The sequence below is a fragment of the Amphiura filiformis genome, chromosome 2 (genome assembly GCF_039555335.1).
Source record: "Amphiura filiformis chromosome 2, Afil_fr2py, whole genome shotgun sequence".
Taxonomy (NCBI): Eukaryota; Metazoa; Echinodermata; class Ophiuroidea; order Amphilepidida; family Amphiuridae; genus Amphiura; species Amphiura filiformis.
In genome coordinates, this window is record NC_092629.1 from 88,404,873 (window position 1) to 88,423,432 (window position 18,560).

Here is an 18,560-nt window from a genome sequence, read left to right on the forward strand (position 1 = left end):
ACCCGCGATTTGGTAGCCCAATTGGGCGACTTTTGAAGATTTTTCCCGCGACTTTTGACAATTTCCTGTCCCATAGAAACCAATGGTTAAGAAAAAAATTGGGCGACTTTTCAACATTGGCTCCCGCGACTTCCGCTAGTTTCCTGCCCCATAGAAACCAATGGTAAAGTGAAAAATTGGGCGACTTTTCGATTATTTGACCCGCGATTCGGTCTGAAATCTTTTGGCAACCCTGGCGTAGACAAAATCAATTACATTGTTTTTGCATTAGTTTCCGGGATTAGTTTTGCCCCGAAAAAAGACTGAAAGAAGCTGTAAAACATCATCATGCCAACTCTACAAATTTTCACGAATGTTCCGAAAGCGTCGCTGCCAGACGGGTTTGTTGCAAAATGCTCAGACATATGGATGGAGCTGATTGGTAAACCGAAAAAAGTGAGTGATATATCATTCACTGTGTGTCACATCACATGCATGACATGCATGCGATATGCATGGATCATGCATGGGACTAGACTGCGGAACTCAGTCCTCAATGATAGTCGGTCACTTATCTTTTGCTCGTTATATGACCGGTTCTTACATTATGCAGACTGGCAGACTGTGGCAGACTGGCAGACTGGATTGTTGCATGTTCATGAAATACTTTCCATCATTATAAAACTGTTATTTTTTTACAACAGGTACATCCCAATGTCATACTATATAATTATTTAACAAAATACCCCTATTGTATTGATCAATATAATGTGGGTTGACCCTCATGCTAGGAATTCATCCTCTTGTGATCCTAGTATTATAATGGATAATGGTGTCACTAGGATCCACAACATGCTCATCTATCAGGGGCACAGTTCTTAAACCCCAATACATTTGTACATTCATTGAATGACCTTTCAAAATATTACACCCATCGAATGTGTGTCATCGGTCCGGTCATCGGCCCTCAGACACACACACACAGGCATAGAGTTCTGCAGCAGCATGTTTTGTTGACATTAAATACTGTTTACTTCATTTGACAGTAACTAATCCATAAATTTGACAACTCAAATACACATGTACATGTACAAAGGATTATAAGTTGGCAATCTTAATGTTATGCAATCAAGTTTACAACACTGTCAGCTACTGTCAGTCTTACAATGAGCAGAAGTCACTGACCAACCAACCAACCATGCCATTCAAGTGCCAATATTGACTATCTCAAGTGGCATGCTGCAATTGACCAGAAATGAACTGTATGATTTTCCTGTTATTTTGCAATAACAAAACCATGTTTTCCTTGATTTTGGTATGAAAATGAGCAAATAGAATTTAATGTCTTGTCAATTTGGAGTTATTAAGGGCAACTAAAACTGATATTAGGTAAGTTTTATCTGTCTGGAATCTGTATTGCCTGTTCTGAGGGAATTAATGCAATGTAAACAAAACCAACCATGGCTGATGTGGACATTGTGTAGTGTTTTTCAGTACACTGTTTTCCATGGGTGACTGTATAGGAACCCATGGATTCGATCCATGTATCAAAATATGGGGATAAAAACTCATACTCTGCAACTTCAGGTCCAATTTTGCACTATGATTGTTTAATTCAGGTTATTGGGCTAAACCTATGCCATTGGGATGCGGTCATTGTGGTCCATAGTGTGTGGTGGCCTAGATTTATGATAAATAGGATGGAAAGTGGTTGCAATGCACAGACCCTAGGGTCTGTGGTGGTTGTCAAATCTTTAATAGTGTTAATGACCCTAACAGACTTTTTATTCCATGCAAAATATTTGATGTATTCATATCTATGGTATTTAATCATCTATTCCCATTCTATTAATATCTGGCAGTTTGTCAAGGCTCCGGAGGCCGGGTGCGTCATTAATAAAGCCAATGAAAAAAGTCTCATGGAATCAGCGGCTGGGTAAGTCCCCAGTGACGTAATCGGTGTAAACAAACCATGAAACAAATAAAACCGAGTCGAGCGTGTTGCTGAATATTTAGGCCGGGATATTAGGAAGGCAAAAAAGTTTCACAAAAGTAAAACCGGGGAGTAAATTGAGCGAGAAATGGTAAGATTTATTATGACATTATGATGATGATGATTCACAGAAATATGTACGGTACCCTATTTTTTAATTTCGAGTACACCGTCGTCAAAAACAACCCTATTTTTTAAATATCGCGAACATAGTTTAAAAATAACCCCTTTTTTCGCGAAATTGGGAACGATCATGCGTACACATAGTCAATGTTAAGTGACAACACCGGGCAGTCTGCATAATGTAAGAACCGTTATATGACTATCATTTGAGGACTGCATAGGGATAGCACATTTGAAGATTGAAGACTGAGTTCTTACCATACATCTTCCGAGGTGCAGTTTCAGACAATAGCTTGGGATTATTGGGGCAGAGGTTAGGCCAATGAAAGTCAATTCCTTGTTTCCCATTACACAATTTTTCATGACTGTGTAGGTGACCATTTCATTATTCATTATTTTATACCATTTCATTATTGCATCTGTTACAGGTTTAAACCAACCCATGTATACATGTGATAAATCACAGTTTGTAGTTTACATATATGGAAAAGTAGTCTCTTTTGCTAAAAAAAAAAGGGGGTCCCACAGTTAAGCAATGGGAGAAAATTGTCTTTTTTCTCTTTCAACTTCAATTATTATGAAGGCAAAGTCTTTAATTTTTTTGGCTCACTCTTAATTGTCTCAAGTGTATATTAAACTTTACTTTCCCCGATTTTCAAGGAAATCTGATGAAAGACCTCGTCGTACAGGAGCACTAAACACAGCAAGGTATTCCCAAAATCTCACTCGATTTACAGCGAAATACACTGACATGCACCCCGTGTCATTAAAGTAGCGTGCTATAGACGACCCTCACTTGATAAGGGCTATTTCACGTTAAGCGTAGGCCTACACTTACAGTCCCACAGAGGGTCAAAATTAGAAGTCCTTAAATTCATAAAAATTCTATTATTTTTAGAACTTCATGATGTACCAAATTCAATTCCAAAATATCAGAGCGTGGGATCATCAATAACATTGTTAAATTCATCACTAAAGTTTCAATGGGAAAATGCATGGCATCTGGAGAGGACATTTTGTTTAACAAAACAACATTAACCACTTCAGTGCTATGTAGTTCAAATAATGTATGGGTCAAAATTATTTGCATTTGTTTACATTTTTCATGAGATGATAATACACCTTTTTTAATCATTCCACATGACATTTTTTGTTTAAAAATTAAAGTGCAGGCTTCTGCAAATCCAGAAGCAAGTTAAACGATTGTTGAAAAAACATGAAACTCTTACTTTATTATAACAGTATATCCTCTTGTGTATCATTTTTCTTATCATAAATGTTAGTTCTGATGTGTTTTAATTAAATATTGTCAAGTTCCCATATTTTTCAGTAGAACTTGTGTTTTCTGAGCTTTCCAACGTATGGGTGTCTGGAGGGGACATTTTGTTTAACAATCAGTTTTGCACTTTTTTTCACTGATATTCAAGCAGCATACTTAACTTCATCAGTCTAAAAGTTTTCATCAGATGTTATTACACACAAATAGGCCTACTGCTAGAAAAGCATACCATCTCTTGTATTTTACTTTTAATGAAGGCTCCTGTAAATCCAGACACAGGTCACAGCTATTTGGTGAGGCATGAAATCCACACTTTCACCATCAAAACATAAGTTGAAAATAGATGTTTCTGACTAAAAATGTTCACTTTAGATGTGTTGTCAATATCTAGACGAAACATTCACTTAAAATAAAAGTACATGCTTTTTGTGAGCTGTTACGGACCACAGTTTTTGGTTGTTCTGGAGAGGACATTCTGTTTAAAACAACATGATGTCATCAGATATTGGCTACTTTGAGTATTGTGATTAAAAACTAATGCCTTGTCTTGTTAGAGGGAAGGAGAAGGTTAATTTTGTTGAAATAAAGTGAAACATTTACCCTTGATTTTGTGTCAATTGCCGATTTACCCCTGTTCTGGAGAGGACACACTTTTAACGCGGAATCAAGACACCAAAACTGGCAGGTTGTGATATTTTGTACAAATATCCTCAGAACTAATTGTCCTGTTTTATGATTGCGGAACACCCTGAAGATTCTACAGATGCAAGTTTTGGCAGGAACTACCAATTTAGTTTCAATTTTGATAGTACTTGTTTTGGAGAGGACATCGCTTTTTTTGTTTAACGCAGAATCTACATAATTACAAAAATGGTCATAATTTTGGCAATACTGGACCAATTTATGCCAAATAACTTACTTTGCATTGTGTATGCTTCATACTTTGTTACCAAAGCAATAGCTACAAAGGAGGCTTGTTTATATTCCTAAGAAATCATTCACAAGACATTCAAAATATGAAGTGGGACTCCAGAAATGTGTTGAAAATGCATGTAAATGCAAAAATCTGATATAAAAAGTTGTCAGAATTTAATGAAAATGCTCCTGTAGCTTCTCCTCCATAACGCACATCTAATAAAATCACCCACATTATATAATGTTCCAAATTCAGGTAACCAGAAATGCTGAAGCACCATTTTGAAAAGTGCACACTTAACGTGAAATAGCCCATAATAGAAAGTCCGATTGACTTGGCTTAAACGGTATTTCCTAGAAATACTTTGCCAGATTCTACTCTCTAAAAAGGAATCTGATTGGTTACAAAGTGCCGTCGTACTGTAGGAAAAACCATACCTTCTTCCGTACAGCCCTGCTTAGTGTGTTGTGTGGTAATGTATGCATTGTGCATTGACCTCGAACGCCTCTGTACACACAGCATGCACACACTGGAGTCAAGTATAATTTATTTAAAGAGACTTTCATAGGAAAACTTTTCCATATGAGATGTAGTTTACAACCACATGCATAAGGTGATGGTACAACTATTATCAAAAGCTTCACAATATTTTTACGGGATGAGATCGGAGCAGATCAAAAAGTGCGGTACAGAGAAGTGAGTACGGTACATTGTAGGTATTCATTATTAATTCATTTATATTATACCATATGACATGCTCCTACTGCAAAGAAAATCCCTGAAAATCAACAGAAAGAGATTTATGATATATTTAAAACCACAATTTTTATTGGTATGTTAAAGTTTGTTAAAAATCAGTGTTTTATTCAAAATAATGAAATATTTGGCCAGCAATTGGTTTTGAGCGGAGTAGGGTAACGGGAAACAAGGAATCGACTTTCATTAGCCTTATCTTTTGAATTCTTTCATGACCACTGAAGCATAGACATAGTCAAGCCTGTCAAGGACACTCGGCGTGAATTGAAAGACCATGTCACTCGCCACAAAAGAATGTCAAAGGTCACCCGACACCAATTTGGTGTACTTCCGCGCCTCGGAAAATGATGTTTAAGGTTTTAGGACTAGCATGGGACATCATCAGTGTGCAGTGATCATACTTCTACTGCAATACTTAACATAGTCCATCAGCTTGGATTTCCTGCCAATTATGATATTTATGATACTGTGATGTGATATAATTGAAGACCAAATTAAAAAGACTAGTTTGCGTATGACGTCCTGACAAATAAAAATGCCGTACTGTCCACAGTAGGCATGTTCATAAAATTTTGAAATTTAATAAATTCATCTAAAATTGCTTGAATCATTAAAAAGAGAATCATTGATTTGCTCATCCGGACGATCGTAAAAATCATCAAAATTCAGATTTTGGTACCTTTGTCATTGTCATAGATGTGCTAACATAGCCTGCGAGTGGTTCAGCCAAAAGCTGTGTATTTAAGACAAAATAAGACATTTTACACGAATCTGTAATTTTATATCTAAATTAACTACATGTATTTGAATGGGGCTTCAACTTCGTCAGTACTGCTGTTTTCTTCGTTTTTTGCCAAATTTTTCATTTCAAAATACCAAATGACAATTTAAATAACTTGTCCTTCACTTTTAAGCAATAATATAAACAATTTTATTTGTTTTACGCTTGCGCTGGGATCACTGAATGGGTCTTTAACTTTCGTGTGGAGTGGAGAAGGCTAGAGAAACTCAGCTAGGACAGTGGTACTGATATAATCAAGTTCTCTCGCCTTGAAGTTTGCTCAGTGCCTGGGGGAGGGTGGATTCTGGTTTATACCCCTGGGTCAGTCCATGTCAAATGAACCAATTTTCTTAAAAGTTCCCAGGTGACCCTCTCAGATTTTGATGAAATTCTATCAGAATAATCTTTTGAGGCCACAATGAACCCATACAAAAATTTGAAGTTTGGTCCGGACCCCCCCCCCTTTTTTTGGCATATTTTGTTACCATGGCTGTCGAATTCAACACCCTTGGACAAGAAATAACAGGTTTTCCTCCCTATTTTCAAGAGCCATCTAACTATGATGGAGTTGAGTACCAAGGCTGAATTTTTGTTTCTAGGTACATTGTAGGTCTGTTTCATGGCTGTAAATTTCAATTCATGTTTTAACTGTCCACAAGGTCAACCATTGGTCAGAAAGATGGGGGGTCTCCGGCAAATTTTCACCCGGACCCAACTTTGGAATCCGCCTATTCCTCCATCAATGGTTTGATTTGCTCAAACTTGCTTGTGGGCTCAGATATGTACCCATAGACAATGTATCTATGACATTTGAGTCATATGATCACATATTTTTGGCACCAGGGGACCCCCAAAATGACAAAATCACACTTGCGGTTGAATAAATGACCAACTTTGGGTGCTCATAACTTCCCTGGTTAAAAACAAGTACAAAAAAAGTACTGTACTTTTTATGTACTTTAAAAAAATGTACTTTTTGGAATTTAAAGTATAAGAAAAGAAAAGTACAGTAAAAGTATAAACAGACCAAAAGTACATAAAAAGTACAGTGTACTTTATTTAGCCATAGGAAAAGTATACTTTATTTGGCTGTGTGAAAAGTATACTTTTTTAATACTTTAAATGTACGGTACTTATTTTGTGTTCCGAAAAAGTACATTTTTAAAAGTACATAAAAAGTACAGTATACTTTATTTAGCAATAGGAAAAGTATACTTTTTTTTTGGCCATGTGAAAAGTATACTTTTTTGGTCTTGTGAAAAGTATACTTTTCACATAGCCAAATAAAGTATACTTTTCAAATGGTCAAATTAAGTATACTTTTCACATGGCCAAATAAAGTATACTTTTCACATGGCCCAATAAAGTATACTTTTCAAATGGCCAAATAAAGTATACCATGCTCTACATATGGTTTAATAATTATACTTAACATACGATTAAATTTGAAAATTTGTCTTGTAAGAAATTAGAAAAAATTAGAACATATTTTTTAACTATCCTGGTTGCTTTCTTGTCCAGGTAACGCAACACATGTCAAGGTCAAATTCCTTTTCCCTCCCTTCGGGGCACATTGTTGTAAGCCCCCCCCCTTAATTAATAATAATAATGTACACTTAATAGAGCGCCGGTATCCGTCAAAAGACACTCACGGCGCTTTTCAGAAACAACAAATTATGTACAATAATGCAAACAATATTATAATAATTAATACAAAATCAGATCAATGTTGAATAGTTCATGCATCAAGCCCGGGCATAGGCATTTTGGAACAAATGTGTTTACAAGTTAATTTGCTTTGAAATTACACAATTATATGTTCTTGGTAGAGCGAACTGAAAATGGCAGGTTGTTCCAAATTTGTGCAGCTGAAACATGAAATGATCTTCTGCTGCCCCACCGGGTTTCTGCATCTAGCTGTTTCTTGAAGAAGTCCTTGTCTAGCAGAACAGATACTACGAGCTGGTGAATATACTAGTTCTACAAAGTTATCTGGAGCTGATATACATAAGTCTTGTAGACAACAAAATTCTTTTTTCAATATATAGCCAATGCAGGTCATGTAAAAACAGGTGTAATGTCGTTTCATGTAGGCCTATAAGTTCATCATGCATGCAAGTCTGTTCAGTTGAGATGCCATGCAACAGAGAGTTGCCAATGTCTATCGTTGAGGTTATTACCCAAACATAGCACATTATACCATTGTCCATATTGGCAGAATTCAGCAGTGTTGTATGTTGGCTGCATGGGCACTCATGAATGAAGCTGAATGAGCGTGTAAGCTTACCCAATTATCAGCATTATATGGCATTTCTTGGTGTTCAAAATATTTTAAACAATAACAAATTATACATAGTAGTTACCTTCTTTTGTGTCCAATTGAATCATCAGAAATCCAAGTCATATCATAATTATATCCATGTAAAATCCACAAAATGAAAGCTCCCATCTTAATATGTCATGTAAAAACAGCTCCAAACAGAATGACAGTTATTTTTCAAATCCACAACAATATTGCCATGTGACCAATTTGCATAACAGGTCAAATGACTAATCCAAGAAAAGTACAAATTAAGTACACTAAAAAGTATATTAAAAAGTACAGTTGGTGACCTTCTAAACGTTTAAGTCCCAGAAAAGTACAAATTAAGTACAACGGTGCTGTTGAAAAAATGTCTAAGTACATTTCTTGAGGTCCAAAAAAGGTTAAGTCCAAGAAAAGTACAAATTAAGTACAGAAAAGTACAAATAAAGTACTTGATGATGGGCAAAATCTTTGGAGTCAAAGAAAAGTACAAATAAAGTATAGAAAAAGTATATTAAAAGTACAAATAATTTTAACAAAGGCGAAAAAAAGTACATTCAAAGTATACTTTAATTGTACTTTTCACTCGAAAAGTACAATAAAAAGTACAAAAAAGTACACATAAAGTATACTTTATTTGTACTTATTTTTAACCAGGGTTAGAGCCATATTCTGAAAATATGACATATATATGGTTAGCTAGATTGCAACTTTGCAGCTTTATATCTGTTCAGAACAGGAAGTTATGAGCTACGAAAGTTCGTAAAAATCACCAATGACACTCGCAAGTTCCAAAAAGGGGGGGGGTCCGGACCAAATTTCAAGGGGTCATTTCTCAAAAACGACATGGCCTATGAGGCCAAATTTTTGTATGGGTTCATTGTGGCCACAAAAGATTATTCTGATGGAATTTCATCAAAATCTGAGAGGGTCACCTGCAGGGGACCCCTGGTTGATTTGACATGGACTGACCCCCCTGTGAAGAGGGGCATGTATGTGATGCGATTAAGCAAAATCAGCCAATCTCGGAAATATTGATTTTGAGATACAGCCAAACAAAGGTAATATTTCCTTTTGTTTCCTGTTGTTTTGAAAACTCATTAATTGCTCATATCTTTCACACCAAATCTGCAAATTATTTGCTTGCATTTTGAACAATTTTTACATTTTTGTAGCAAATTTAGCTTCAATATATGGCAAATTTTGACACATTTTTTGCCCAGAAAGTTATTTTTCAGGGTCAATGACACCCAATTTTTAGCATTTCCACACATCTTTTGAAAATGCACCAACTGATAATCATTGTCTCAGTTTTGATTGTTTGGAAGCAAATTTGAAATCAACAGAGCAAGATTTTGTAGACGACCTTATCAATCAAAATAATTGTCATAGTCATAACAAGGTCAGGTTTTGGTGTAGGATGGGATCACTGTGGACTTTCTTAAATCTGTATTTACTAAGGTATAGAGATTTATGGATAAATCTGCAACTCTTTGGCATATATATGAGATATACCCACTACAGTCAGAGTTATATTAGCCAGCACAATTTTAGTGCCGGCTAATTTTAGTAGCTGAGTGTGTGCAAGGAGAAAGATTAAGAGATGAATTTGTCCGTGCATGTAGGAGATTAAGGGGGTACTACACCCCTGCCCAATTTTGTGCCTATTTTTGCATTTTTCTCAAAAATTATAGTGCATTGGGGACAAGTAAGATATGTATATTATAGGGGCAAGAACTACAACTATACTGCACTGTAAATTTTATTTCAGCACAGACAACAGTTGTGGGGTTACAGTCAAAAATGAGGGAAAACCAATATTTGATCAATAAATCAATAACTAGTTTGCTTTGAGTTGCTGAATTTTCAGTACAGTAGTTGTAGTACATATCTTACTTGCCACCAATGTGCTATAATTTTTGAGAAAAATGCAAAAATAGGCATAAAATTGGCCAGAGGTATAGTACCCCCTTAAAAGATGAATTGTCCGTGGTGTAGCTGTTCTCCCTCAATACACACAGCATGCTATTTCCATGCACACAGCTACACCACGGACAAATTCATCTCTTAATCTCACCACACGGATGAATCCATCTCTTACTGTTCTCTCAGGTAAGAAACAGCAACATCTTGGTTGTAACTGAAGCGAATTTTCTGTGATTTCAAAGATTTTTGGTGCCGGTCGGTGACCAATATATACATGTATATTAAGCTTAGTGCGGGTTGGGAAGACTCTGTGCCGGATATCCTCAACCGGCGTGGATAAAACGCTAACTACAGTACATTGATATTTTTCTTCCTCTGCAGTTTATTTTGGTTCATGTCCTGCCAGATCAGATGATGTCATTTGCCGGAACACAGGAGCCGTGCGCCTTTGTCAATTGTATCAGCATTGGGAAAATTGGCAAGGAAGAAAACAAATGCTACACTGAGAAAATAACAGAATTATTAGGCTCTATTGGAGTGGCTAAAGATAGGTACAGTAAGATAATGAACCTCATGACAGCTACATGTAGGGCTCATGATCAGGGGAGTTGTACAGTACAAATGACTATTAGGCGATGGAAAACACCCTGTTCTATACGGGCGGACGGACCTTTAGGTTTGATAAGGGGGGCAGCTTTTTTTTCTTTCTATTTTCTAGAGACTAAAATTACCCTAAAATTTCACCAAAATCTGACAAAATTGAATGATTTTTTGCAAGCATATTGTCTAAAATTGTTCAGCCAAAATTAATAAATTTTGGCAAAAACAGCTGATTTTAGCCAAATTAAAAGAAAAAAGAAACAACTCCAAAATGCACATTCTGGGATGGTATGACCCGTAGAACAAGGTTTTATTTGTCGGCTTACAGGGACGTGCTGCAAACATTGGCCACATTTTCGACCATGGTATATTTTCTAGGCCATGCAATAAATTATTTTGGTAGTATATGGATGGGTCCAAATTTGAAAAAAAAAATTTGAAATGCTCAGCGGCAAACCCCTACTGGGACCCCTAACCAAACCAAACTTGAACCTGTTTTTATCCGGGGGGGGGGCACTCCAACTTTGGAGGTGACGCATATGTAGGGCTGTTAAGACCCCCTTTTTCAGCGTTGCTGTCACCCAAAGACCCCATATATTTTTACGAACACATGTTCTGTCACCCGAAGACCCCCTATTTTTTCATTTGATCTGTCACCCAAAGACCCTTATTTGTTCAATTTTAACAGCAACTTTCATTTATCACTAATTTTGTTATTTTGAAAAAACACAGAAATTTGAAGCCATTTAGAACTAGAAATTCGATTTTCGAGGTTTCTGTTGTGCTGTTTCGGCTCTCACCCAAAGATTCCGTTTAAAAAAGGTCATGTTCTCACCCAATGACCCCATATTTTTACATTTTGTTCTCACCGAATGCCAAAAATCATGCTCTCACCCAATGACCCCATATTTTTTACATTTTGCTCTCACCGAATGCCCCTTAGTGCGAAAGTGCCAGCCCTACACCTATATCCATTTCAAATTGAAGTGCCCCGGTTTTTATTGGGCTAGTACAGGGACTTGAGATTTGGCAAGAGCCCAGGCTGTCATTTTCACAAAAACTAAATAGGCCTATATAATTTTAAACCATGAAAATATGAAATGACTGCCTGCTCAATACATTTCTACATGTACTTAGCAAATTGAATGTATCTGTCGCCCAAAGTCCCAAAGTTGCTGCTACATAACGCAAAATAATCTGGTCATTCAAGAAATGTGATGATGAGCATGCAGTCATTTTTGGTGAGTTGGCAAGTTGCTAAGTGCCCGGGGGGTACTCAGTACAAATGACCATACGGGACGTGCCGCAAATATGGGTAGCATTTTCAGCCTCTTGGTATATCAATGACCCCTTTTTCAAAGCCTATTTTGGTATATGAATGGGTCCTTTTTTCAAAATTTTCTCAATTTTTTCGAAAAACAGCCCAATTTTTCCTTAATCTAGCAAAAAATTTTAAAACTTTCCCAACATTTTGGGAAAATTTGCAAAAACTAAGACAATTTGGGTTAAATTCGGCCGAAAATTTTGACTTTTGGTATATCAATGTGTCCAAATTTCTTGAAGAATTGGTATATTTATGGGTCCGCTTTCAAATTCTCAGTGGCACGTCCCTACCAAAACCAAACTTGAGTACTTTCCGGCTAAGTGCATGTTTGATAATTTGTAAAGGGTTGTGAATACTCTTTAAACCTTAAATTTGTAAAGGGGTTCAAAAATATGAAACTAAATAGGTCGGGGTGTTATAATTAAAAGATTAAAAGTAGTGGATATCCCCCAAAAAATTTCTTTGCCAACCCCCCCCCTTAGTCTGGATAAAAATTACAGAAAAGCCATCCACAACAGTTAGGAGTATCCTTTTTTACTTTTGTAGCTAGGTATTGTTATTTGACAGGTTCACTGGTATGGCTCCACATACTATGCAGTGAGGAGAGATCAATTGATAATACTTTTAAGTTGAAATTAAATTTGAATTAAATTAATTTAACTCATAATAATTGAACTTTAATTAAAATTCCATCACCTGTTTCGGACAATGGTCGGGGTCCAATGCTCTTTATTCTTTAACCTTTTCCCAACGCTCCAATGTATTATGGAATCTATTATAGTATGGGCCAAATTTTAGGAAAATTTCTGATTTTACCCCAGGGGTGCCACTCACATTACGTGATGGACACCATGCTCAGGTATGGACTCTAGAAACACACCCTAAACGGGTATTACTCAGTGCGTGCAAAACATACCCTAAACAAGCATTTTGCCATTTTTTTAACACTAAGAAAGTAAAAATGCATGTTCAGGTTATATAAGTAAACACCTCAAAAGAAATAAGTCCCCCTCTGAACATGTCATCATAACATCGTAAGGTTTCGTTTTGTACCAACAAAACTAACTTTGAAATAAGTATATGACTGTTTACTAAGTGCTGTGTGAAAATGAGAGATTTCCATGACTTCAGGGCTGAATGAGCCTAAATTGAAGACAAAAAGTGCCCTTTCCAAAAGTCACAAAGTAGGCCTATGCTTGTTAACTGCAAGGCGTATTGGGACAAGGAATGGAACTGACCATCTTACAACTCACTGTGCTGAACTCTGCACCAAGGGGATTTGCATGCCTGAATGATCAAGAATCGATACACATTACAGTTAAATGTTCACTTGGTGAGGATGCACTCAAACACATGGGGTTTTCCATTAGTAACAAGCCATGAATCAACTTTTGTGACAAGCATAGGCCTACTTTGTGATTTTTGAAAAGGGCAGTTTTTGCCTCCAATTTAGGCTCATTCAGCCCTGAAGTCATGGAAATCTCTCATTTTCACACAGCACTTAGTAAACAGTCATATAATTATTTCAAAGTTAGTTTTGTTGGTACAAAATGAAACCTTACGATGTTATGACGACATGGTCAGAGGGGGACTTATTTCTTTTGAGGTGTTTAGTTTGATGTTTCTTAATGTTTTACCCTATGATGTGTTCTGATAGAAACCAAACATAGCCTATTTCACCTTTTTTTATTTTGCCATTAAACTTTGGTACTTAAAGTATTTTGCTTGGAAAAGTATACCCTGATTTTTGGCATTTTTGACACCCTAAACAGGTACAGCGCTGTACTTGCCCAATGCTGAAAAAACAACCCTTTTTACTTGTTTTTGTACCCAAGCATGGTGTCCATCTTGAAATATGCCCCCCACCCAGATTTTACCCCAAATTCCACTCCCCCACCCTCAAAAAACAAATCCTTGTGTCACCACTCCATGTACATAGATTACTAGTACCCCCTGCTATGAATAATAGTTCTCATTTCATTTCTCCTCCTTTTCAGAATGTATGTCAGTTTCTCGGATGTCGCCAGGCAAGATGTTGGATACGACGGAACAACATTCGCATTTTGGTCTCCTTCAAAATGAACTGTGTGCAGCTAGGCAAATTGCCACAACTTTCAGCCCATATTGGGCTATTACAGTTGAAATCAATACACATGCATGGAAGACATGCCTGGCCTTAATATTCCCAATAGGGATCGAGAGTTCAATTTGGTTACCTGAATATGACACTACCTGTGTGGGAGATTATAAAGGTCATGTCTTCCACAGGGACTGTCTTTTGGAATTTACAGGAGAGCATTAAATAGCTCTTCTGGAGCCTTCAAGGAGAGCTGTTTAGAGCAAGGAGAGAATGGTTAAATAAGGGGAGCTAAAATCACTCTCCTATATATCAGATTTAAGGAGAGCAGTAGAGAGTGATTGCGCTCACTCTCCTCAAAAGGTAGTCCCTGCTTCCAAATGGGGTGTGTATTGATTTCAACCATTATCAACTGAAATAGCCCATCGCAGGCACATCACTTGAAATATTACACAAATTTATTTTAAAATTTTATAAAATTTTATTCAGAAATTGATATCAGAGGGCATTTTGAGACAAAATTGGGGTCTTTGATGATGCTGACTTTCTATATGTGACACGATCTGGTTTGTGGGGGCCAAAGGCGGCAAATTTGAAACTGAGATAAAGGTATAAATATGGAGTGAAAAAAACAATAAAATACATAAGAAAATAGACATAAAAAAAAACTTCATAACTTAATAGAACCAAGTATGCTAGACCTTTGGTGACCTTCAGGAAATGATAGCCTATTGTATGTATACAGTACGACAGCAACTTCGTGACCTCTTTTGTTCGACAGAAAATTTATACGGGTTGGTGAACACGGGTTACGTAACACAATGTTGAAATTTTAGCCGCAAACGCTTTTTATCAAAAATAGCTCCAGAAATGGAAGACACGGGTCATATATTGCTCCATTTATGTACCCTGACCACAGATAAGATATCAAACATTTGTGTAAAGCAACAAATAACGTGTAAAAGTTGAATTAAATGGAAAAAAAGAAGCTTGAACATGTCCAAAGTAGCTCGGAAAATGAGAAAAATTGCATGTCACGAACACAAAAATGTTCATATCATCAAGCAAGAAAAAGCAAAGAAATAAAAAATGGGTGTCATGTTATAGAATAACTAAAGTTAGCTTGCCTGAAAATTTCATGATTTTTGGTTGGGGTATATTTCTAGTCGCATATTGAACATGTTGAAATGTTTATCTTTGTGCGTGACTACTGTCACGCCATATATTGTACGGCCGATGTTTTTCCTGCAAAGAAACTTTCATTGTCAATTGTCCATTGTTGGTTATTTAACTTGAAAATAATACTCCCAACGCTCAAACAATTTTAAAAGTCAGCATAACCCTTACCCAATGGAAAGGTTAAGATAGCAGTTTCGTAATCTTTCATTGACATTTAAAGGTTAATGTTAGGATTTTCTTAACCTTCTTACCAGTTTAAGGTTAACAACTGTGAATGCTTAACCTTAGTCTTTACAATTTAACCTTTCAGGACATACTCTTAGCATTTTTCAGTTATCATTAAACCTTTTGTCCAAGTCTTTAACCTTTGGCTGAAAATTGTCTAAGTCCTTAATCTTTATAGTGAAAAAAATCTAAGTGTTAAGCCTTTGGCCAAAAGTATTCTAAGTCCTTAGCCTTCGGCTGAAAATTTTTTAAGTCCTTAGCCTTTGGCTGATGGCTGAAATTTTCTAAGTTCTTAACCTTTAGTGGAAAAAATCTAAGTGCTAAACCTTTGGCCGTCCTGGTTGTGAAAAAAAAAAATCTAAGTGCTAAGCCTTTGTCCAAAAATTTTCCAAGTCCTTAGTCCTCAGTGAAAATAAAAATGTTCTTAAGTCCTAAAACCTTTTGGAGGATCCGTAATATTTGGCTGGTGTTTTTTTATAGTCATTGTCTTTTCATTCCCTGGTTATGAACTTAACATTTTGGAGTGAAAAGAGTTTCAAACCTTTTCTGACACCTGAAGGTGTATGTGAATTGTGTAGCATCTAGATGACCAGTGACTGTGAAAATCGCATTTTTTTTTCAGTTGTGATATATTGAAGCTTGACTGCTTGCACACTAGACAACAAAAGGGTACCGGTAATCTAATCATTCAATTAATTTGTAAAACGTTTATTGAAAATACATACATTGTATTATAATCACAAGCCTAAAATACATTATTTCTTTTTTTATCAGTATGCAGGATACATGTACATGTATGATGTATTCAACCATGCAGTTTAACAACGTACAATCACAGAGAACCTATTCTTGAGAGGGCACTCTATTCACGTGGTTTCTTTTCCAACGCTAAAAGATCACGAATTTTGGTGGTTTGCAAATGAAAAGTGTCCGCACTATCGATTGATTACGTAACTGTTATGAATAATTTATTAGGTTTTTCAATGCAATCGCCTCGACCCATTAATACATATTATCTGTATTATCAAAGTACTTGGAATAGCAATCCGATGAGTTCACTGAACTACGCCCTAATACTGATGGAGTTTTAATGGCGTTAATCCTCTCCATACACAGATGAACAAATACAATAGATGAAGGTCAACACGTATGACCTCCTATGTGACATGTTATATGTGATGTACAAAAACCTGAATATCATAAAGATCAGTATTCGCTTGTGCATATGAACTGCACGCTTACGTTGCTAAATATTACTCATTATATATTATGACAAATATTGGTATTATGACAATACGATATATACATTGTATATAAAACGACTAATAGATCCTGCTATCATGGCGTCAGGTCAATGTTCATCATATCCCGTATGTTTCTTGAAATTCACTCATATTTGAGACAAATTGCTGTGCCCATTTTATAGGTGCACAAGTAGATCCGTGTTGTTTTTAATTTTCATTTCTTTTTTAATGAAAGAATTAAGGTTTTCCACTGCACGGGCCACAAGGGTGATACTAATTTTAATGCTATATTTTCAAAACAAATACGTGTTCCCGGTTGGCTCTATAGCGATTTCACAGAAAAGGTATTTCAAGTACAATGCAGCGTCGGACTCTAGCTGAGAGCGTAGCCTAAGTCATTATAGACTCCAATAATGGCTCTCCATACACAAATGAACAAACACAAAGGAGGGTAGTCTCCTCCGTGGCCAGCTTGATTTCGATGGAGCAAAACCATATTGGCTGCGGAGGAGACGGGTAATTTTGCCATGCAAATGAGCTGAGTGTCGTAGCCCTGGTACAATGTAGTATTAGTTAGTATATAGTATAGTATACAAATATTTACTGCTCATGAGGGATCTGGTGGAATCTATTAGTCCCCGAGGTGAACTGGAGACCGTGAGATCGCCAGGTCGAGGGAAAATAGTAGGCTCGATCACCCACGCAGAAATTTTTATGTCAAATATATATCAAAAGTATATCAAAAATATGTCAAATGGCATTTTGATACAAATTTGATATATCAAAACTATGTCAAATAGTTTTTGGCATATATTTGATTGTATCAAATATGTATCAAATTTAACTTAGATTTTATACTGTGTGTCAAATCTAAACGCATCCCAAAAAGAAAGTATCCAGTTTGATTTTGGTCCATAAATCAAAGATGGGGTCTTAAATCAAGACATACCAAACGTATGTTACAGATGAATTTATTCCGCACAGTTTGATATCTTATTTGTCCAAATCGATGCAGAATTGATGACACAGTGATCTTTTAAATGCAATCATCCTGATTTTAAAAGTTGCAATAATCCCTATTGATGTGGTTTTCCTGCTTCTCAAGATTCTTCATAAATGTACACAGTAACAGAGACGGTCTAAGACTGTTTGACTTCACTTCATGTGTTTTATTATACTCTTTTACTCCTTCAATGTTTTACCCTTCACACTTCACAGTCAATATCTGGTTTGTCCTCCTGCTGCATCAATGGCTGCCAGACATCTGCGGCGCATGCTCTTGATCTATCGCTACCCATATTGAGTAGCAGGACCAAATCAATAGGAATTTACTGCAACTTTTAAAATTGAGGTGATTGCATTCAAAAAGTCATTGTGTCATCAATTCTGCATCGATTTGGACAAATGACACACTGTGCGGAATAAATTCATCTGTAACATACTTATGGTATGTGGGAGGGCGAGTTAGCGCAGCGGTAGTTCCCTCGCTTTGCACCACTGAGGTCCCGGGTTCAAGCCCCGGCGTTGCCCAAGGACTCATGTGCACTTGGTTTATCCCGATTCCATGCTCGGCTCTCAGGTTTTCTCCGGGATCTCCGGTTTCCTCCTGCTTTCAAAAAAAATCGGTGATTAGTTGTTTGGTTATCAAAACTTCCTTCACCCAATGGAATTTGGGGAGCTGCACAGATAATTGGTGGATGTTACAATCTAAGTGCGGATAGGTCTGCGCCTGAGGTTCGGCTGCAACTGGCCTAGATGATGCGATCTGATTGTGATGATTCACCATGGCAGCGAAATTACAGCGCTTTGAATCCTTCAAGATCTAGCTGGAAAAAGGCGCTATATAAATCCGA

The 18,560-nt window shown here is 36.6% G+C and overlaps 1 protein-coding gene across 1 annotated transcript; it reads left to right on the forward strand.

Annotated features, from left to right (window-relative positions):
- The first annotated feature begins 241 nt into the window (after positions 1-241).
- Positions 242-16,200, forward strand: LOC140146790 (macrophage migration inhibitory factor-like). Its single transcript, XM_072168675.1, has 3 exons — positions 242-435; positions 10,440-10,609; positions 13,980-16,200. The coding sequence occupies exons 1-3, from the start codon at positions 328-330 to the stop codon at positions 14,062-14,064; spliced, it is 363 nt and encodes a 120-aa protein (XP_072024776.1). The 5' UTR covers positions 242-327; the 3' UTR covers positions 14,065-16,200.
- The last annotated feature ends 2,360 nt before the right edge of the window (positions 16,201-18,560 follow it).